The sequence below is a fragment of the Nyctereutes procyonoides genome, unplaced genomic scaffold (genome assembly GCF_905146905.1).
Source record: "Nyctereutes procyonoides isolate TBG_1078 unplaced genomic scaffold, NYPRO_anot_genome, whole genome shotgun sequence".
In the NCBI taxonomy this organism is placed as follows: domain Eukaryota; kingdom Metazoa; phylum Chordata; class Mammalia; order Carnivora; family Canidae; genus Nyctereutes; species Nyctereutes procyonoides.
Window position 1 is genome coordinate 34,834,789 of NW_026575046.1, and position 18,075 is coordinate 34,852,863.

Here is an 18,075-nt window from a genome sequence, read left to right on the forward strand (position 1 = left end):
TCTACAAATTTGATGCAATCTGTATGAAAATACCAACAGCATTTTTCACAGAACTAAAATAATTCTAAAATTTGTATGGAACCACAAAAGACCCCAAATATCCAAACCAATCTTAATAACAAAGCTGTAAGTATTACATCACCAAATTTCAGGTATACTACAAAGCTGTAGTATTCAAAACAATATAGTACTGGCACAAAAATAGACATTTCGATCAATGGAAAAGAATAGAAAGCCCAAAAGTAAATTCATGTTTACATGGTCAGTTGATCAATGACAAAGGAGGCAAGAATATACAATGGGATAAAAGGCAATTTCTTCAATAAATGGTGCTGGGAATACTGAACAGTTTCATGCACAATAATGAACTAAACCACTTTCTTACACCATACACAAAAATAAACTCAAAATAGATTAAAGATCTAAATGTGAGACATGAAACCATAAAAATCCTAGAAGAAAACGTAAGCAGTAATTTTCTTGAAATCACCTTTACTAACATTTTCCTAACTATGTCTCCTCAATGCAAAAGAAGCAAAAGCAAAATAAACTGTTGGGACTACATCAAACTAAAAAGCTTTTGTACAGGAAAGGAAACCATTAACAAAATGAAAAGGCAACTTAGTGGGAGAAATATTTCCAAATGATATATCTGATAAGAGGTTAATATCTAAAATATATAAATAACTTTACACAACTCGATACCAAAAAAAGCCAAAAAAAATCCAATTTTAAAAGTGAGCAAAGGACCTGAATAAACATTATTCTTAAAAAGACATACAGATGATCAAAGGTCATGTGAGAAATACTCAACATCGCTAATCATCAGGGAAATACAAATCAAAACCACAATGAGACATGGCCTTGCACCTATCAAAATGACAATAAATAACAACTGTTGGCACGGATGTGGAGAAAAGGGAACCCTCATGTACCATTGGTAAGAATGTAAATTAATTCAGCCCCTGTGGAAAACAGTATGAAGGTTCCTCAAAAAATTAAAAATAGGAATACTGTATGATCCAGTAATTCCACTACTGGTTATTTATGCAAAGAAAATGAAAACACCAATTTGAAAATGCACCCCTTTGTTTATTGCAGCATTATTTACAATAACCAAGATATAAAAGCAGCCCAAGTATCTATCCATAGATAAATGGATAAAGAAGATGTAATACACAGGTACACGCACACATACATACACACACATACACAGTGGAATATGACTTGGCCACCAAAAAAGATGAGACATTGCCATTTCTGACATGAATGGACTTAGAGGGTATTATGCCAAGTGAGTTAAGTCAGAGAAAGACATATATGCGATTTCATGTATATGAGGAATCTAAAAAACAAAACGAATGAACAAACAGAAAGCAAAATCAGACCCATAAATACAGCTAACTGATGGCTGCCAGAGGGCAGACGAGTGGGAGGATGGATAGAATGGGTCAAGGGGAGGAGGAGATAAAGGCATCCAGTACTTATGAAATGAATAGTTCACAGAGATGAAAGATACAGAATAGGAAATAGAGTCAGTGGTGTTCTAACAGTGTTGTATGGTGACAGATGGTAACTACATTTGTAAGTATAACATGACATAGGCTTGGCATCACTGTGTTGTACACCTGAAACCACTGTAACATAGTGTGTTAATTATACCTTAATTAATAAAAAAGCACATGAGCCCTCTAAGTCACACTGTACACCTTAAATATGTAATGTTTATTTGTCAATAAAATAAAAATACCCGTGCATTTCACTATATGTAAATTTTACCTCAAAAAAATCAGAAATAATAATCCAGTTATATGGGAAAACCTAAAACATAACCATAAAGAATAGTTGGTATTTAAAAGTATGAAAAAAATAAAAATATGAAAAAAATATGCACAGGATTGAAACTAATAGAAACAGAGTGAGAACAACTATACTAATAGGCAAAATGAGGGCAACTACATGGTATAAGTAAAATAAAATAGAATAGTTCTGCTATGTATTTAATAATATACCTCTTTTAGTAATTAATACATCAAACAGGTATATGTGTGTTTAATTGTTCTACTCAAATATAAATATATATATATATCTTGAATTAATAACCATGACATGAACATAAAACATAACACCAACAACTATAATAACACACACTCTTTTCAGACAGGCATGAATGTTTATATGAATTGACACATACTAGGCCAGAAACCTAGTCTTGTTTTTTTTTTTCTAGTCTTGATTTTTTAAAGAATTGATTTTATGAAGGAAATATTTTCTGTTGTAAGATTATCAGCTCAAAACCAATGAAAAAAATATATACCAGAAATTTATCTTAGAAAATCTTACATTTAAATCTTTCATCCATTTTGAGTTTATCTTTGTGTATGGTGCAAGAGAGTGGTCTAGTTTCATTCTTCTGCATGTGGATGACCAATTTTCCCAGCACCATTTATTGAAGAGACTGTCTTTCTTCCAGTGGATCGTCTTTCCTCCTTTGTCGAATATTAGTTGACCATAAAGTTCAGGGTCCATTTCTGGATTCTCTATTCTGTTCCATTGGTCTATGTGTCTGTTTTTGTGCCAGTACCACACTGTCTTGATGACCACAGCTTTGTAGTACAACCTGAAATCTGGCATTGTGATGCCCCCAGCTATGGTTTTCTTTTTTAAAATTCCCCTGGCTATTCGGGGTCTTTTCTGATTCCACACAAATCTTAAAATAATTTGTTCTAAGTCTCTGAAAAAAGTCCATGGTATTTTGATAGGGATTGCATTGAACGTGTAAATTGCCCTGGGTAGCATTGACATTTTCACAATATTAATTCTGCCAATCCATGAGCATGGAATATTTTTCCATCTCTTTGTGTCTTCCTCAATTTCTTTCAGAAGTGTTCTATAGTTTTTAGGGTATAGATCCTTTACCTCTTTGGTTAGGTTTATTCCTAGGTATCTTATGCTTTTGGGTGCAATTGTAAATGGGATTGACTCCTTAATTTCTCTTTCTTCAGTCTCATTGTTAGTGTATAGGAATGCCATTGATTTCTGGGCATTGATTTTGTATCCTGCCACGCTACCAAATTGCTGTATGAGTTCTAGCAATCTTGGGGTGGAGGCTTTTGGGTTTTCTATGTAGAGTATCATGTCATCGGCGAAGAGGGAGAGTTTGACTTCTTCTTTGCCAATTTGAATGCCTTTAATGTCTTTTTGTTGTCTGATTGCTGAGGCTAGGACTTCCAATACTATGTTGAATAGCAGTGGTGAGAGTGGACATCCCTGTCTGGTTCCTGATCTTAGGGGAAAGGCTCCCAGTGCTTCCCCATTGAGAATGATATTTGCTGTGGGCTTTTCGTAGATGGCTTTTAAGATATCGAGGAAAGTTCCCTCTATCCCTACGCTCTGCATCACTTGCCATCAGGGAAATACAAATCAAAACCACAATGAGATACCACCTCACACCAGTGAGAATGGGGAAAATTAATAAGGCAGGAAACAACAAATGTTGGAGAGGATGCGGAGAAAAGGGAACCCTCTTACACTGTTGGTGGGAATGTGAACTGGTGCAGCCACTCTGGAAAACTGTGTGGAGGTTCCTCAAAGAATTAAAAATAGACCTGCCCTACGACCCAGCAATTGCACTGTTAGGGATTTACCCCGAAGATTCAGATGCAATGAAACGCCGGGGCACCTGCACCCCGATGTTTCTAGCAGCCATGTCCACAATAGCCAAACTGTGGAAGGAGCCTCGGTGCCCATCGAAAGATGAATGGATAAAGAAGATGTGGTTTATGTATACAATGGAATATTACTCAGCCATTAGAAACAACAAATACCCACCATTTGCTTCAACGTGGATGGAACTGGAGGGTATTATGCTGAGTGAAGTAAGTCAATCGGAGAAGGACAAACAGTGTATGTTCTCACTCATTTGGGGAATATGAATAATAGTGAAGGGGAATATAAGGGAAGGGAGAAGAAATGTGTGGGAGATATCAGAAAGGGACACAGAACATAAAGACTTCTAACTCTGGGAAATGAACTAGGGGTGGTGGAAGGGGAGGAGGGCGGGGGGTGGGGGTGAATGGGTGACGGGCACGGAGGGGGACACTTGACGGGATGAGCACTGGGTGTTATTCTGTATGTTGGTAAATTGAACACCAATAAAAATTAATTTATAAAAAATAAAAAAAAAAAAAAAAAAAAAGAAAATCTTACATATTTAGAAATTAAGGAAAACCCCTCTATAAAACATATAAACCACAGGGTCCACACAAGGTGTGAAGCCTACTTAAAAACAAACCAACAAAAAAGAAAAATGATAGGATAAACTCACTAAAATTAAAAAATATTTGCACCCATATCATAAATACTCTTCTAGGATACTGCACCAAAAAACCCTGCATAACCATATATACATATATTAAAAATCAAGAAAGGCAAAACATTTAGAAAACTGTAAAATTATCCTTGTTTTGTTCAAGAGCTAGAAATTAAAGAAAAAAAGAGAAACCCAAAAGTTAGTTCTTTGAAAAGAGTAATAATTGGCAGTACTGTTTAAGGGGAAAAGAAGACATGAAAAAAATATTTGGAACGAGAGATACATAACTACAAATGTAAAGGCACTTGAAGATATTATGAAAAGTTTTGCCAACCAATTTAAGTCTTTACATGAAATGGAAAAATACCAATAAGATAACTTGCCAAAGCCAATATGCAAAGAAACACAAAACCTAGATAATCTTGTAATTTTTTTAATAAAATAAGATGTCTTTCTAAAATAAATAAATAAATAAATATGTCTTTCTATGCTCAGGTTTATCAATAAGTTTAAATATACAAGGGACAAGTCATTCTAGTCTGTAAGAAATTCTAGAATATAGAAAAGCATTGGAACGTGACAAAGATATTTTAAGAAGGAAAAACGGGTTCCTGGGTGGCTCAGTCAGTTAAGCATCTTACTCTTGATCTCAGTTTGGGTGTTGATCTCAGGCTCATGAGTTCCAACCCTGCACTGGGGTCCACACAAGGTGTGAAGCCTACTTAAAAACAAAAAATGAACAAACAAAAAAAGAAAAAAAGAAAAATGATAGGATGAACTCACTTATGAACACAGGTACAAAAGCCTAAAAAATACTAAATAGTTTCAGAAATAGAAAAGATGCTCTGTAATAATGATGTTCAGTTAATGCCAAAAAACAACTGGATTATTATTAGAAAATATAATTCACATTAATATATTGAGAAATATCACTTGATAAAATGCGTATTAATGAACAACAGAAACGATTAGCAAAATAAGAATAAAAGGGAACTCTCTTATCTTGATAAAAAGTATTTTTTTTAAAAAAGCTCAGAACAAAATATCATTCATAAATTGTTCAAAGTTTTCCCTTTAAAGTCAGGACACCGACTTGACTTTTTTGACTCTAGTCAACAGTATAGGGGTAGTCCTAAACAGTACAATATGAAAAGAAAAAGGAAAGGTATAAGAAATCAAAAGATGTAAAACTTTCATAAATTAAAATAATTAGTGCCTATGAAAAAAACTTGGAAAAACTGCAGCACAAAATATGAAAAACAATATAATCTACACCTACATGTTGACTATAAGATCAACAAAAAATATTGGATAGCCACAAAAGTATGCTAAACCCACATAGAGAATATTGTTAAACTTTATTGAAATACATCGAAGAAAACATAAGTAACTAGAGACAGATGCAATGTTAATGGAGTGAACATAAATTCAATCAAATTCTATACAGGGCTTCCTTGTAAAATTTTTTTTAATAAATTAATTTTTTATTGGTGTTCAATTTACCAACATACAGAATAACACCCAGTGCTCATCCTGTCAAGTGTCCCCCTCAGTGCCCGTCACCCACTCACCCCCACCCCCCGCCCTCCTCCCCTTCCACCACCCCTAGTTTGTTTCCCAGAGTTAGGAGTCTTTATGTTCTGTCTCCCTTTCTGATATTTCCCACACATTTCTTCTCTCTTCCCTTATATTCCATTTCACTATTATTTATATTCCCCAAATGAATGAGAACATACACTGTTTGTCCTTCTCCGATTGACTTACTTCACTCAGCATAATACCCTCCAGTTCCATCCACATTGAAGCAAATAGTGGGTATTTGTCGTTTCTAATGGCTGAGTACTTCCTTGTAAAATTTAAGTCCATTCTTAAATGTATGTGGAAGACCAAGAATAGCCAAGACATTCATGAAGACCAAGATAAGAGGACATGCCTTATGAAATAAAACACTTTAAATGTCTTTTTATTTATTTTTTTAAATGTCTTTTTAAAGTGTAACAAGTAAGCTAAAATGATTTATTGTCACAGGAGTAGATAAATAGAATATTGAAACAGACTGGAAAGCCCCCAAAGAGACCCGTAGGTATATGGCAATGCCATATGACAGAGCCAAGTAAGGACTTTTCAATGTATGATGATCTTATCGAATTTAACATATGTTTCGACCCCAACCTCAGGCCATTCACAAAAAGTAATACCTGATGAATTAGAAACTTAATGAAAAAGCAAAACTTGAAAGTCTTGAAAACAGTATATGAGATCTTTATGACATCAGTGTAGGAAAGGATTGCTCAGGTAAGACACAGAAAGCTCACACCCTCAAGAAAAGATCATAAATTTTTTGCCATTAAAATGTAAAAATCTTAAAAAGAAATGTTAAGATCTTAAAAAGATACTGAGCACAGACTGAAAAGAGACAACCACAGACTCAAAGAAGAAATTTTAAGTACATAGACCTGCTAAATAATTATTTTGCAGAATAGAAAGTACTGCTACAATTCACACACATAAAATAACAATAATAGAAAACAATTAAAATGGACAAAAGACATTTCACTGAAGGAGAATCCCAAATGTTTTACAAACAAATGAAAAGATGCTTAACTCCATTACTAATCTGGGAAATGCAAATTTAAAAGACAATAACATCCCATTTCACACTTGTTCCATACTAAGACATTATCAAATGCTAGCAAGAAAGTAGTATAACCAGAACTCTAGATCCTACTAGTGGGAACTGTATACAGTACACTACTATGCCCTACTGGTATCTAATCAAGCTGTAGTTACACATACCCCAGGAGCCAGCAACTCCACTCTTCATATATGTGTCCTAAAGAAAATTACATTTGTGCACCAGGAACCACATGTATGTGCATAGATGCACTGTTTATAGAAACAAAAACCTGGAAGCAACCCACATGTCTCACAAAGGGATGAACCAATCACTATAGAGGACACCAGGGAGACTGAATTAATGACAGCTATGTGCTACAGCATGGAGGCATCTCAGGAATAGAATGTTGAGGGGAGGAAGTCAATGGAGAATACTTAAGTGGAATTGTTCTATACGTCAAATTCAAAAACCGGCAATGGTAACTAATATATCGTATAAGGAGGCAAACCTACAGTAATATTATAAAGAAAAGCAAGAAAACAGTCAACACAAATTTCATAATAGTAGTTACTCTTGAGGAAAGGAAATGGTGGAAAGAGAAAAAGGAGCTCAGGACATGACAAAGATCATCAGTAATCAGCCAGATTAGAATAGAAGCTGCCCCCTGCAGAAAGCATTTCCATCACTTGCCGTGTGCTGTTGTCCAGAGACTGTTGTTTTCCTCGCAGCTTCCTTCTGGGTCACTAACCTCCAGCACCTATCTAGTCTTCGTGGGCACTTGAGATTATGACTTTTCTTTAGAGCAGTGGTTCTCAGGTGTGGTCCCAGAACCAGCAGCTTCAACTTGCCATAAGTGCCAACTGTTTAGGTCCCACCCTAGGCCTGCTGTATCCAAACCCTAGGGGTGGAGGCCAGCAGTCTGTGTTTTAGCAAGCCCTCCCAGGGATTCCGAAGCTCACCTTGAGAACTTTTGTTCTTAAGGACCTGGCCCAGGCCCTGGACCTCCTGCCTGGTCATCCTTCCACTCTGAGTCTTTTAAGTACTGCTATAGGAGGGCTGCACTTTCTTCTAGCGGAAGCAGTAGTCCTTTCCAAGAGCCAGCAGGACCCTCAGCTGCCCCACATCTGAAGGGAGCCTCCTCCCACTTTGTCTCAATCAATGCCATTTTAGCCATTGTGCTGTGACTGGTTCTCTAGCGTCAGAAATTGACACCATAGGAGTGCTCTGCCTGCCTTATCCCGACAGGGCTGTTGTAGGAGCTTTTTTTCCACAATAGAAAGATTAATATTAACAGTAAAGAGTATCTGTCTTAACTAACTACTAAGTCTGCCTAACAGCAAAAGACGTTAAGATAGACTAGGAAACAGAATGCAGTTACCTTTGTCTCTGCTTCCAAGAAATTGTCATTTTTCACAATAGGAGACAGTTTCAGCATAGCTCCCTTTCTCGGCTCCCTACTACTTCCCAGGCTGAGGAGGGGGGAAAGACGGCAGTCATTCTGTGTCCACTTCTCCAGCCTTGGAGCCCTCCTGCTGATCTCAGAGCCCTTAGGAAATGAATACAAGTAAAGTGAATTCTAATGTCCATCTGAAATGCAAGTGCTTCACCTGATAACATTCTCCTAGGTCCAGACATTTTTTTTGTGTGTGTCAAGCTTTTTTTTTTTAACCTCAGCTATCTTTTTGTATGAATCCTTCAGTTTAAATGCTACATAACAAATACGAACACATTCACCATATCCTGAATTTGATGTCACTGACATCAATTGTTTTGAGAAATATTGCCTACTGTCATCACTGAGCCGTATGCAGTACTATCATCCTACCCTCTTTTACAGATACTGGTTTCAGAAATACAGGTGCTAATTTCATGAAAAGGTGGCCTTTAACAACAAAGAATGGCATGAAGATATGTTAGACAGGAAAGAAGTCCAGTTTTTCTGGAAGTGATAAGATATACTGGACAATATACTGGCTAAACCTGGGTTCAAATCTTGCCTCTGCCCTTTTACTAGATGTACAACCGTGAGCAAGCCTCTCACCTTTGTGACCTTGTGTGCACAATCAAGACTAAAGAGTACCAGAGTCATAGGATTTTTATGAGGTTTAAATGAAGTAATACATGTAAAGCACTTGGCGTGGTATCCATCACCTACTGAGAAAAAAAAGTGATATATTCAAAATGTACTTCAGGAGCTAGACTCATGTGTGAAGTACACTGGGAAGAAGGAAGAATGAGAAACAAAACTTGTGAGGCACTCATATAGTCCAGGTTAGAGATGAATTAGTACACTGAGAAGGGAGAAGTTGTGAGTTAACTGATCAAATAAAAGACGGAAGGAACAAGGGGAAGGAGAAGATGGCATGAAGACTGTCACCTGAGGAGGGTGGATGACAGCAGTGCCATTGAGAAGGGGTGAACAAAGTTGGAGTTGAGCAGAAATATTACCAGAAGGGATACTTATGCCGTAAGGGGGAAAGTATCAACACTAGTAAACACCGAAGCCATTAGAAAATGCTGGATAACTGTGTAAGCCAGCCAGACTTTATAGGAGAGAAACCAAATGGCACAAAAGCATCCTCATATTTCAAAAGTGAGAGAATCAAGAGCACAGGAGGAGCTGAACTGATTGGATGAAGGCTCTAGGCAAGACTGCACTACATAGACATCACTCTCTATTGCTCTGTTTAGTGAGAGAAACCACATGCAAATTAAGTAAGTCATAATTAGAGGTGGAACCACCCTAGCCCAGCACCAAAGTGGTCAAGGTCTTGTGAGGAGCCAGTAGGAGAGGGGGATTCTTGCCATCACAAGGGATGGGGTCAGAAAGGAGAGAATAAGTTCAACAGAAGCTCAAGCCTGTCTCTCACCAGGACTATAGACCTGTCATTCCTCTGTAGTGACTCTGGTTGGGTCACTTTAGGGGGAATGCAGACATCAATAAAGAAGTGTCAAAGACCTGACTCTTGGCATCTGTGATGGGGCTTAGGATCTCTGGGTGGTGGTGTCCCTACTGGTCAGCTCATTGTTCCTGCCACTTACTGAAACCCAAAAGGGTTTGCAAGAAGTGGTGGAAGCAGAACAGGGAGCCAAAAGTTGGCAGAGAGGCTGTTGTCCCTAATGTTCTAAGTGTCTAGAAGCTGGGGACACAGAAATAAAGCTCAGGAAACTCATCTGAGTCAGAGCAGTTTGAAAGCCATGCTGAGGTCTGTGCTTCCTAAGTTAGGATATTCTTGTTGTAGAGAGAGAAGATCTTGATCCACTGCTATTTGATGATAATGTTAATATCTAGACTATTCAGGGGGTGGTTAATATTTTTCACATTAAATGAGTTAAGCAAAGTTCTTTCTAAGGAATATTATCCTGTTTTGCCATCATAATTAACATGGAGTGTAGCTGATTCACCTTCTCCCCTTTCTTAATTACATACAATAAAATCTACTCTTTGGTGGTACAGTTATGTGAGTTTTCACAAACACAGAGGGTTGTGTAACCACCACTGCAATCAAGATCCAGAATAGTTCTATCACCTATACATCCCCTTCCCATGCTGCTCCTTTACAGTCAAATCCCTTACCCTCTCTAACCCTCCACAACCAATGATCTGTTTCTCTCTTCTTTTGACAACTGGTTGAAGAGGGCCCAAGATTTCTTTATGATTTGCTGGTATAATAACACCAGTAACAGCAGTAATAGTAATAGTTTTTTAAAATTTTTTTAATTTTTATTTATTTATGATAGTCACAGAGAGACAGAGAGAGAGGCAGAGACACAGGCAGAGGGAGAAGCAGGCTCCATGCACCAGGAGCCTGATGTGGGACTCGATCCCGGGTCTCCAGGATCACGCCCTGGGCCAAAGGCAGGCGCCAAACCGTCTGCGCCACCCAGGGATCCCAGTAATAGTTAATATATATAATGATTTTCAATGTGTCAAGCACCACTTGTGACACTTTATAGTTGAGAAAACTGAGGATTCGGGAAATTTTGGAAAGCAAAGAAGACAGGAGGGAAGAAGAGTCTCGCCAGGGTCACAGAGTGGCAGCCCCAGGGCTTGAGTCAGGTCTATCTAACTCCTAGGTCTCTTTTTATAACCTCTATCTGATTCTGCTCCTTTTAACAAAGTAGAAGGGATATCTATCAATTTTAGAAAGCTCAGTTGAGACCTGGGATCGCCTTACTCTAAAAAAAAACAAAACTTATACTCTAAAAAAAAACAAAACTTATGTAAGAATTTGGTTAATTATACCAATAAAGCAATAATTGAGTAGGTGTAAGATAAAATGAAGCCAGGATCCTAGAACACCTTTCCTACAATCTTTTCGATGTGCAATGAAGATAGAGCCCAGATATGTTACTTCCTCCCTCATAAACTTGACAGGTTTGTAAAGCAAAACTAAAAAAAAATCCTGATCGAATACTGAAATGCCATTTTGTGTCAATGCTTTGAGCAGCAACTTCCTCTCAAATTTGCAAAAGAAAAAAGGCAAAATGGGATTTTTAATCCTCATCTTACATGTATTTCAGGTTGGAGTCCCCAACCCGGTCTTTGGTAATGGAGGCCCCAAAAGGAGTAGAAATAAATGCAGAAGCTGGCAACATGGAAGCTACCTGCAGAACAGAGCTGAGGCTGGAGTCCAAAGATGGAGAGGTAAGGGTACAAAGGACACAGGTCCGGAGAGCTACAGCTCCAATAAGACAACCTTTCCCACAACTTTCCCAGACTCCCTTGGCATCGAATCTGATCCTACATTTCTAACAAGAGGAGCCAATCAGAAGGTTTTATGTCCAGAACAAATATGTTGAACAGCACAGTTATAAGCCTAACCCACAATATATGAGTTATGACTCACTATTTGTAAAGTGCTGAGGTAATAGCATGTACTCCAAGCCCAGAATTATACAAACAGCTATGAAAATGAATGCTATTTCTGAATTCATTCTCTCTCTCTCTCTCTCTCTCTCTCTCTCTCTCTCATCACCCAAAAGCAAGATTTAGGTAGCCAGCTTAATTGAGCTATATGTCACATGCATCTGGTGCAAGCTGAACGTAATTTACTCGTAGTCATTTTTAAAGCTTATGTTTTTGTTTCTCCTTTGAGAATGGAGAGTGGGACCCAACAGTTATCCCAAATCAGAACAAGACAAAACCTAAATAGGGTTAAGAGCAGGCAACAAGAGGATGGAGGACTGCACATATATTCCTTCTTCCACCTGACATAATCCCACTTTAGTGAATAGAATAGTCGCTTGCATTTGTGTAGACAAGGTAAGCCAAACCCCCAAGGAAGTTAGATTAAACTGCAAACTTTTAAAAATGTCTTCATCACATTCATAAGTGAACTTTTCTATTTAAGAGTTTTTAAATAGAGGGGAAAATGTCATTTTTTAAAAGCAAAACTCTTTTCCACTTTTCATATCTGCTTAGAGATTATCCATCTCCACCTGCTTCTGTGCACCAAATACACACCTTTTGATTGGTTTGGCATTTGCAATATTTGTTTTAAAAGAGCTAGTCAGATAAAGCATTCATTTATCAAAACACTCTCTTCAAACAGCCACAAATCACACACATTTTGAAATAGTGACTACATAACCTATGCAGATTATAGCTTGCAGAATCCAGACTCTGGAGAAATTGATTATAATCTTCAGAGTCATGTAAGAGTGGAAAATACTGCATATTCTTAAAGTCATCCCACGCACTCAGACCTAGATGGGGGTCTGAAGGCCCATAGTAAAGAAATGGTTAACCCAGCATTTCCAGATTCACTTCAGTCTAGGACTCAATTCATATCTTACATGATATACTTTTGCACAATGCTCATATAGACCAGTGCAATGTTGTCTTGGTAGATTATAAGCCTCAGGGTAGAGACTCTCTGTCCTGTTCATCTCTGAATTCCCAGTGCCCAGAATATTCAACATATGGTAGGTGCTCACTTAGGCTGAACACACATCTACTGTCTGAATGTCAAGAAAATAAATGGCAGGTTCTAACTGTCTTTCTTTCCTATTCGCTTTCTTTAGATTAAGTTAGATGCTGCGAAAATCCAACTACCTAGACTGCCTCACGGATCCTACACACCTACAGGAACGAGGCAGAAGGTCTTCGAGATCTGCGTCTGCGCCAATGGGAGATTATTCCTGTCCCAGGCAGGAACTGGTTCCACTTGTCAGATAAACACAAGTGTCTGCCTTTGAGAGACCATCCATAGTGGACGTTGCTGGTAGCATAAAGGCCGTTTTTGGCTTTAGACACTGGTTGCCAGCTATTTTTACTAGAACACAGAAAGCCTATCAAAGACCTTGTGTGTGTGTGTGTGTGTGTGTGTGTGTATGCACATGCGTGCACGTGTGTGTGTATGTGTGTGGGTGGATATAAATATATATAAATATATATAAATAAATATATATATCCTCTGTATAAAATGAGGTTTCAGTACAAAAGGAACCATGGGTGACCCTGTGATATCCACTGTCATTTCCATGTCAACCCCACCACATACATGATAAAATCAAAACACCGATTCAGGCCCAGTATTCCCTTCAAAGTCACACAGTGTGTCAGACATTTACTGAATATTCACCGACATATTTGAGTAGCTGCATATCTTGCACTTTAGTGTCATTTACAGGGCAGTGATGGCGGGAATCTCCAAGTCACACTCAAGCACTGAGACTCTCGTATTGAAATAGACATTTCATTTCCATTTTTAGCTTTAGGAAGGCTGGCCAACTTTCCCCTCTTCAAGTGAGGGATGGGGGCAGTGCCATAGAAGTCAGCTGTAGGAACTCAAAGTGGTTGTTCTCTCTTCGTAGCCAAATGTATTGGGGCTTTTGTTAGTTGGATGAATGTGGAGGATGAATATTAGTGAAGTTTGAAGTGCTCACCCAATGCCTGCTATCTTCCTTCAAAATCACATATTATCCCACAGTCAAAATAGGAGTTGTAAATCAGCACAAAAATAGGCTAACAGCTGCTTCTCAGTTGGCTGGAAGCTACTCATTGGCCTGACAGGCAAAGAATAAATGGGTGATAGGTCTCTGTTTAAAGGAAAAAATGGCTCAAGATCTGTTCCATCCTCTTTTTTGACTTCATTCAGTAGCCCCAAATGATCAGGTCAATCAAAATCCTTAAGACTGGAATCCCCATCCCAAGAGAAGACATTTAGGGATGGAAACCTAATTAAGAGTAGCATGGAAAGCCTAATTAATTTTTATGTTTCTTGGGATTTGCAGGTAATTTAGAGATGCCTTTTATTTCTAAAGGCATGCACAAACTTTGGCTTCAATCTTCTTCTATATATTTTTCGTTGGGATATTCATTTTCCTAAATCATTATGTTTTCTCTAAGAATAGTGACCCAAGAATCACAAATCTAAAATACATGCCCCCAGAAATGGTCACTAGAAAGTAACATAAACTGAGTTATGTATCTCTCTCAGACTCGCTGTGTTCCCGTGACCCAGCAGCACCACTACCTGATATGTGGAAGCAGCTCCCTAGTTCCCGCCATCAGCTACCTCTCATCCCTTCACCTTCATCATCGTGCTCCAGGGTCACCCTGGCCAGCTCTTGTGCTGGGACAGGGGATACACCATCTCTGTTCAAAGAGGGGGAAATGTGCCTATGCCTTAAGTCAATGCACTCAGCAAGGAGAAGCACATCCTATTTATCTTGTTGTTACCTGTAGTTTATTTTGGGTGATTGGAGGGGGATGGTTTAGTCATGAGTGGGCATCTTAAAATCTCATAGACAAACCAAGTGGCCAACAGACATGGACTCTCAGGAGCCCAGTGGAATGATAACTGGTTTAGACGGTCCTGGATGCCATTTGGCAAGCATTGGCCCCACAATCCTAAATGAAGTCATATTTGTAGGCCTGAATGGCATTTGTTTTTTCTTCAAGGTTTTAATTTTTCTTACTTCACAAGCAGGGGAAGATTTGACATAGGAAATGAATAAGAGATTTGGTAGTTTTGAGAGGACACTCAAGCATCAGGCTGAGGTTTGCATACAAAGGATATAAAGGCAAGCTGGGTGTTGCTTAGTCACTTAGGAGTGAGTGGGTGAGCGCTGGAGAGAAAAGAGGTTTCCTAGCCTGATCAGCAGCCCTGCTGGCTTCCAGACCCCATACTCTCTCCAGGCACTCCTCCTCAGTATCCTATGTAGAATAATTGAGATGTTCAACGGCAAAACTACTTAGTTTGTAACATTAGAGTCTAAAAAGGAAAACCCTAAGAAGATAGCAAGTTGCTCTGGATTGGTATTATTTATATCCTGTAGGATCATACTGCCAGAATTTGCATGTTCTACATACAGGGTTTTGTCCAATAGGAGAGCCCCCCCCCCTTGGCTATAAGGAACACCTACCCCATATCATTCAGACAGTAGTAGCTATGAGGCTCTCCATGGCTAAATACCTTAACACAGTATTTTTAAGCAGACAGACCATCTTTGCATTTTGCCATCTCAAGTACATAATCAATGGATAATAAGAAAACAAGGTTCCCTGAACCTCTTTCCTCTGATTTTGTTCTAATCATCATATGAAATTCTGAGATCAGCACCTTGGTGATTTTATGCCCATAAAAAAGCGAGGTGATCCCACTTGCAGAATTTAATCCTAAAGGTAATCAGATCACAAATAAGATAATAATAGCAAACCAAGAATAGAAATCAAGCATCTATGAAGGACAGACATGATCAAAACTTCTGATTTTCATTTGTGCTAAGTGACCACGTAATATACCACATAATAGGCAGGAAACTTGGCATCGTCTAAATTATATATTTCAGTTCAGACTATAGAATTCAGTATAATGCAATCAAAGTTTTGTTCTCCCAACTTCCTCCAACTAGAATATTTGTCTGTGGTCAGTGGTTATGAGACAAGGTTTTAATTCTCGGGAAAGAAATCTACATTAAAATTCTATAAACTTTAATTTTAAAAACTGGGATTCTTTCTAATCTTTATATATAATATATTCTGGACAATCACACTCCAGTATATTAAGCAGCAGGTGGTGTAAAAAAGAGTTCAAGTGAATCTTTAATATTATAGAAGTTCTAGTATGCTAATATTCTTCAGATTTTTAAAAATTAAAAAGTGATCTCCAAATATGTTTAGCACTCAGTACTATTTGTTATCTGTTCAATAAGTCATAAAATTTCAGTCTTAAGAAACTACTAGCATATGACTAAGGTTTTCAAAAGCCCTTATGGTGGCATCTCTGTAGGTGGAAACTTGGTATGAGGCTTTCTAATTGCTCTGTTACCCAAGGGATAGATCTTATCAACTTGAATTGGCTTTAACTTCCTTTAGGTCAGTTTCTTTGGATGATTTTCATTGTATATCCAGCAACCATAGACCAAAGATTGCTTAAAGTTTAACTCTAGAGCAGGGGTCAGCAAACTGTGGTCCCTAGACCAAACCTGGCTCATCACCAGTCTTTGTAAATAAAGTTTTATTGTAACACAGACATATCCATTCATTTCCATGTTGTCTGTGGCTGATTTCATTCTTTAACAGTAGGGTCGGGTAACTGTGCCAGAGACCTCATGGCCTGCAAAGCATAAAATACTATTTGGACCTTTCCAGAAAAGTTTGCTGGCCCCAACAAAGAGGTCATTTGTGCTATGTGTTGGACACAGCTGGAAAGAAAGTAAACTCCACAGTAGCATGGAGTAGCCCTACATGTATATGTGTGCTTAGGAATATAGATACTTGCCTATAGAAGAAAAGGTCAGTCTTATGTTACATGTAAAAGTGATCCACTTGTCTGAGAAATGCAGGTTCACAGGATTCTTGCAAGAAGGGAGGATGGAATCAGGGGGAGACTTAGTGCAAAAGGAAAGCTGTGATCCTCCAAGAGTTTTTTTTTTCCTTAGGACCCTTAACAGAGAAGTGGTTCCCTGGTCACCATCTTATAGGACCAGAAGAGAGATGGAAGTGCTATGATTTATATTTACAATCTTTCTCCTGAAGAGACTGTTTCTGCAATGTCACAGGTTTTCTACTTCACCATCACATATTCCAGAAAGATGCCCATTCCATGGTCCTCCAGAGACTATTTTTAACCGAGCAGGTCTTGTTGACATCAATCAACTCAGTTATTTACACCTCCAGTGCACTTGCCATTCCTATGTCCCTCCCCGGCCTGAAGGGTTGGTGGGACCAATAAATAATATTGGAAGAATAATAAATACTGGGAAAAAAGAAATATTGGAAGCAGCATTTTAAAATACGTAGGAAGAAAAAAATATAATAAACGTCTTTCATGAAGGTGTTTAGTGGGGAAATGAGATCAATGCCAGTTTGATTTTGTTTTCAAGAATTTGGTCTTTGTTCTTTGGTGTAGCAAGAGTGAAAAAAAAAAAAAGATCTATTTTGAATTCCAGTATCTCTGCCTCTGTGTAGTATGGCAAGTTCCTACCAGAGATTTGTCTTTACAGTCAACATCCCTACTGCTAAATCCATACTTCTATTCAATATTATTAAAACAGCATCAGTAATGACAGTCTTTGTAAGCATGAGTGTTCATATGTCAGAAAAGAAAGTTGTGGTTTTTTTTTTTAATAAAAACAGCCACCACTTACCAGAACCTAATCAACATCACTTAAAGAGCCCTTTTGCATTTTATCTGGATTCAACCAAGAGGATTAAATTGGCAACACTGCCCTCCACAGAAGCAACTACATGAGAATATCTTGCTTTTGTTTATTTTAGGCAAAAGGTAGCATGATGTTTGAACCAAATAGGTGAAAAAATCCATGTAAGCACCTGATCCTTGTTTTTTAAGGCTCTGTGAGAGGAGAATCTCATTTAAGTAAGTTGTAAACAAAACCGTTTGCTCTCTTTCCCCTGCACCAGGAAATCTTAGGCACAAAAAGGATAATGAAGCAGTTCCTGGAATGATACATTTGCATGGTGCCCCAGTAGCAGGTGGGGGGAAAAGTTAAAAGAAACAATCTGAGAAAACAGGCCTTTTATCTCAAAGATAAAAATGTCTCTCTTTTGGTCTTTCATCACTTTCTCCTCAGGGGAAGGTTCCCCCACTTCTAACGTATTTCCATTAAAATAGTCAAAACTACAGAATTGGGATGTCAGATGCATCTCTTTCTTTGTGGCAATCTGAATTTAAAA

General features: G+C 38.1%; 1 protein-coding gene across 2 annotated transcripts in view; it reads left to right on the forward strand.

The window, feature by feature from the left end:
• The window catches only part of SGCD (sarcoglycan delta), a 909,403-nt gene extending 891,638 nt beyond the window's left edge, over window positions 1-17,765 (forward strand). For both annotated transcript variants that reach the window (XM_055325395.1, XM_055325394.1), the window contains 2 exons: window positions 11,454-11,577; window positions 12,957-17,765. In XM_055325395.1, coding sequence (XP_055181370.1) covers window positions 11,454-11,577; window positions 12,957-13,130 — 298 coding nt within the window. In that variant the 3' untranslated portion in view covers window positions 13,131-17,765. The remainder of the gene's footprint in view (window positions 1-11,453; window positions 11,578-12,956) is intronic.
• Window positions 17,766-18,075: the final 310 nt, after the last annotated feature.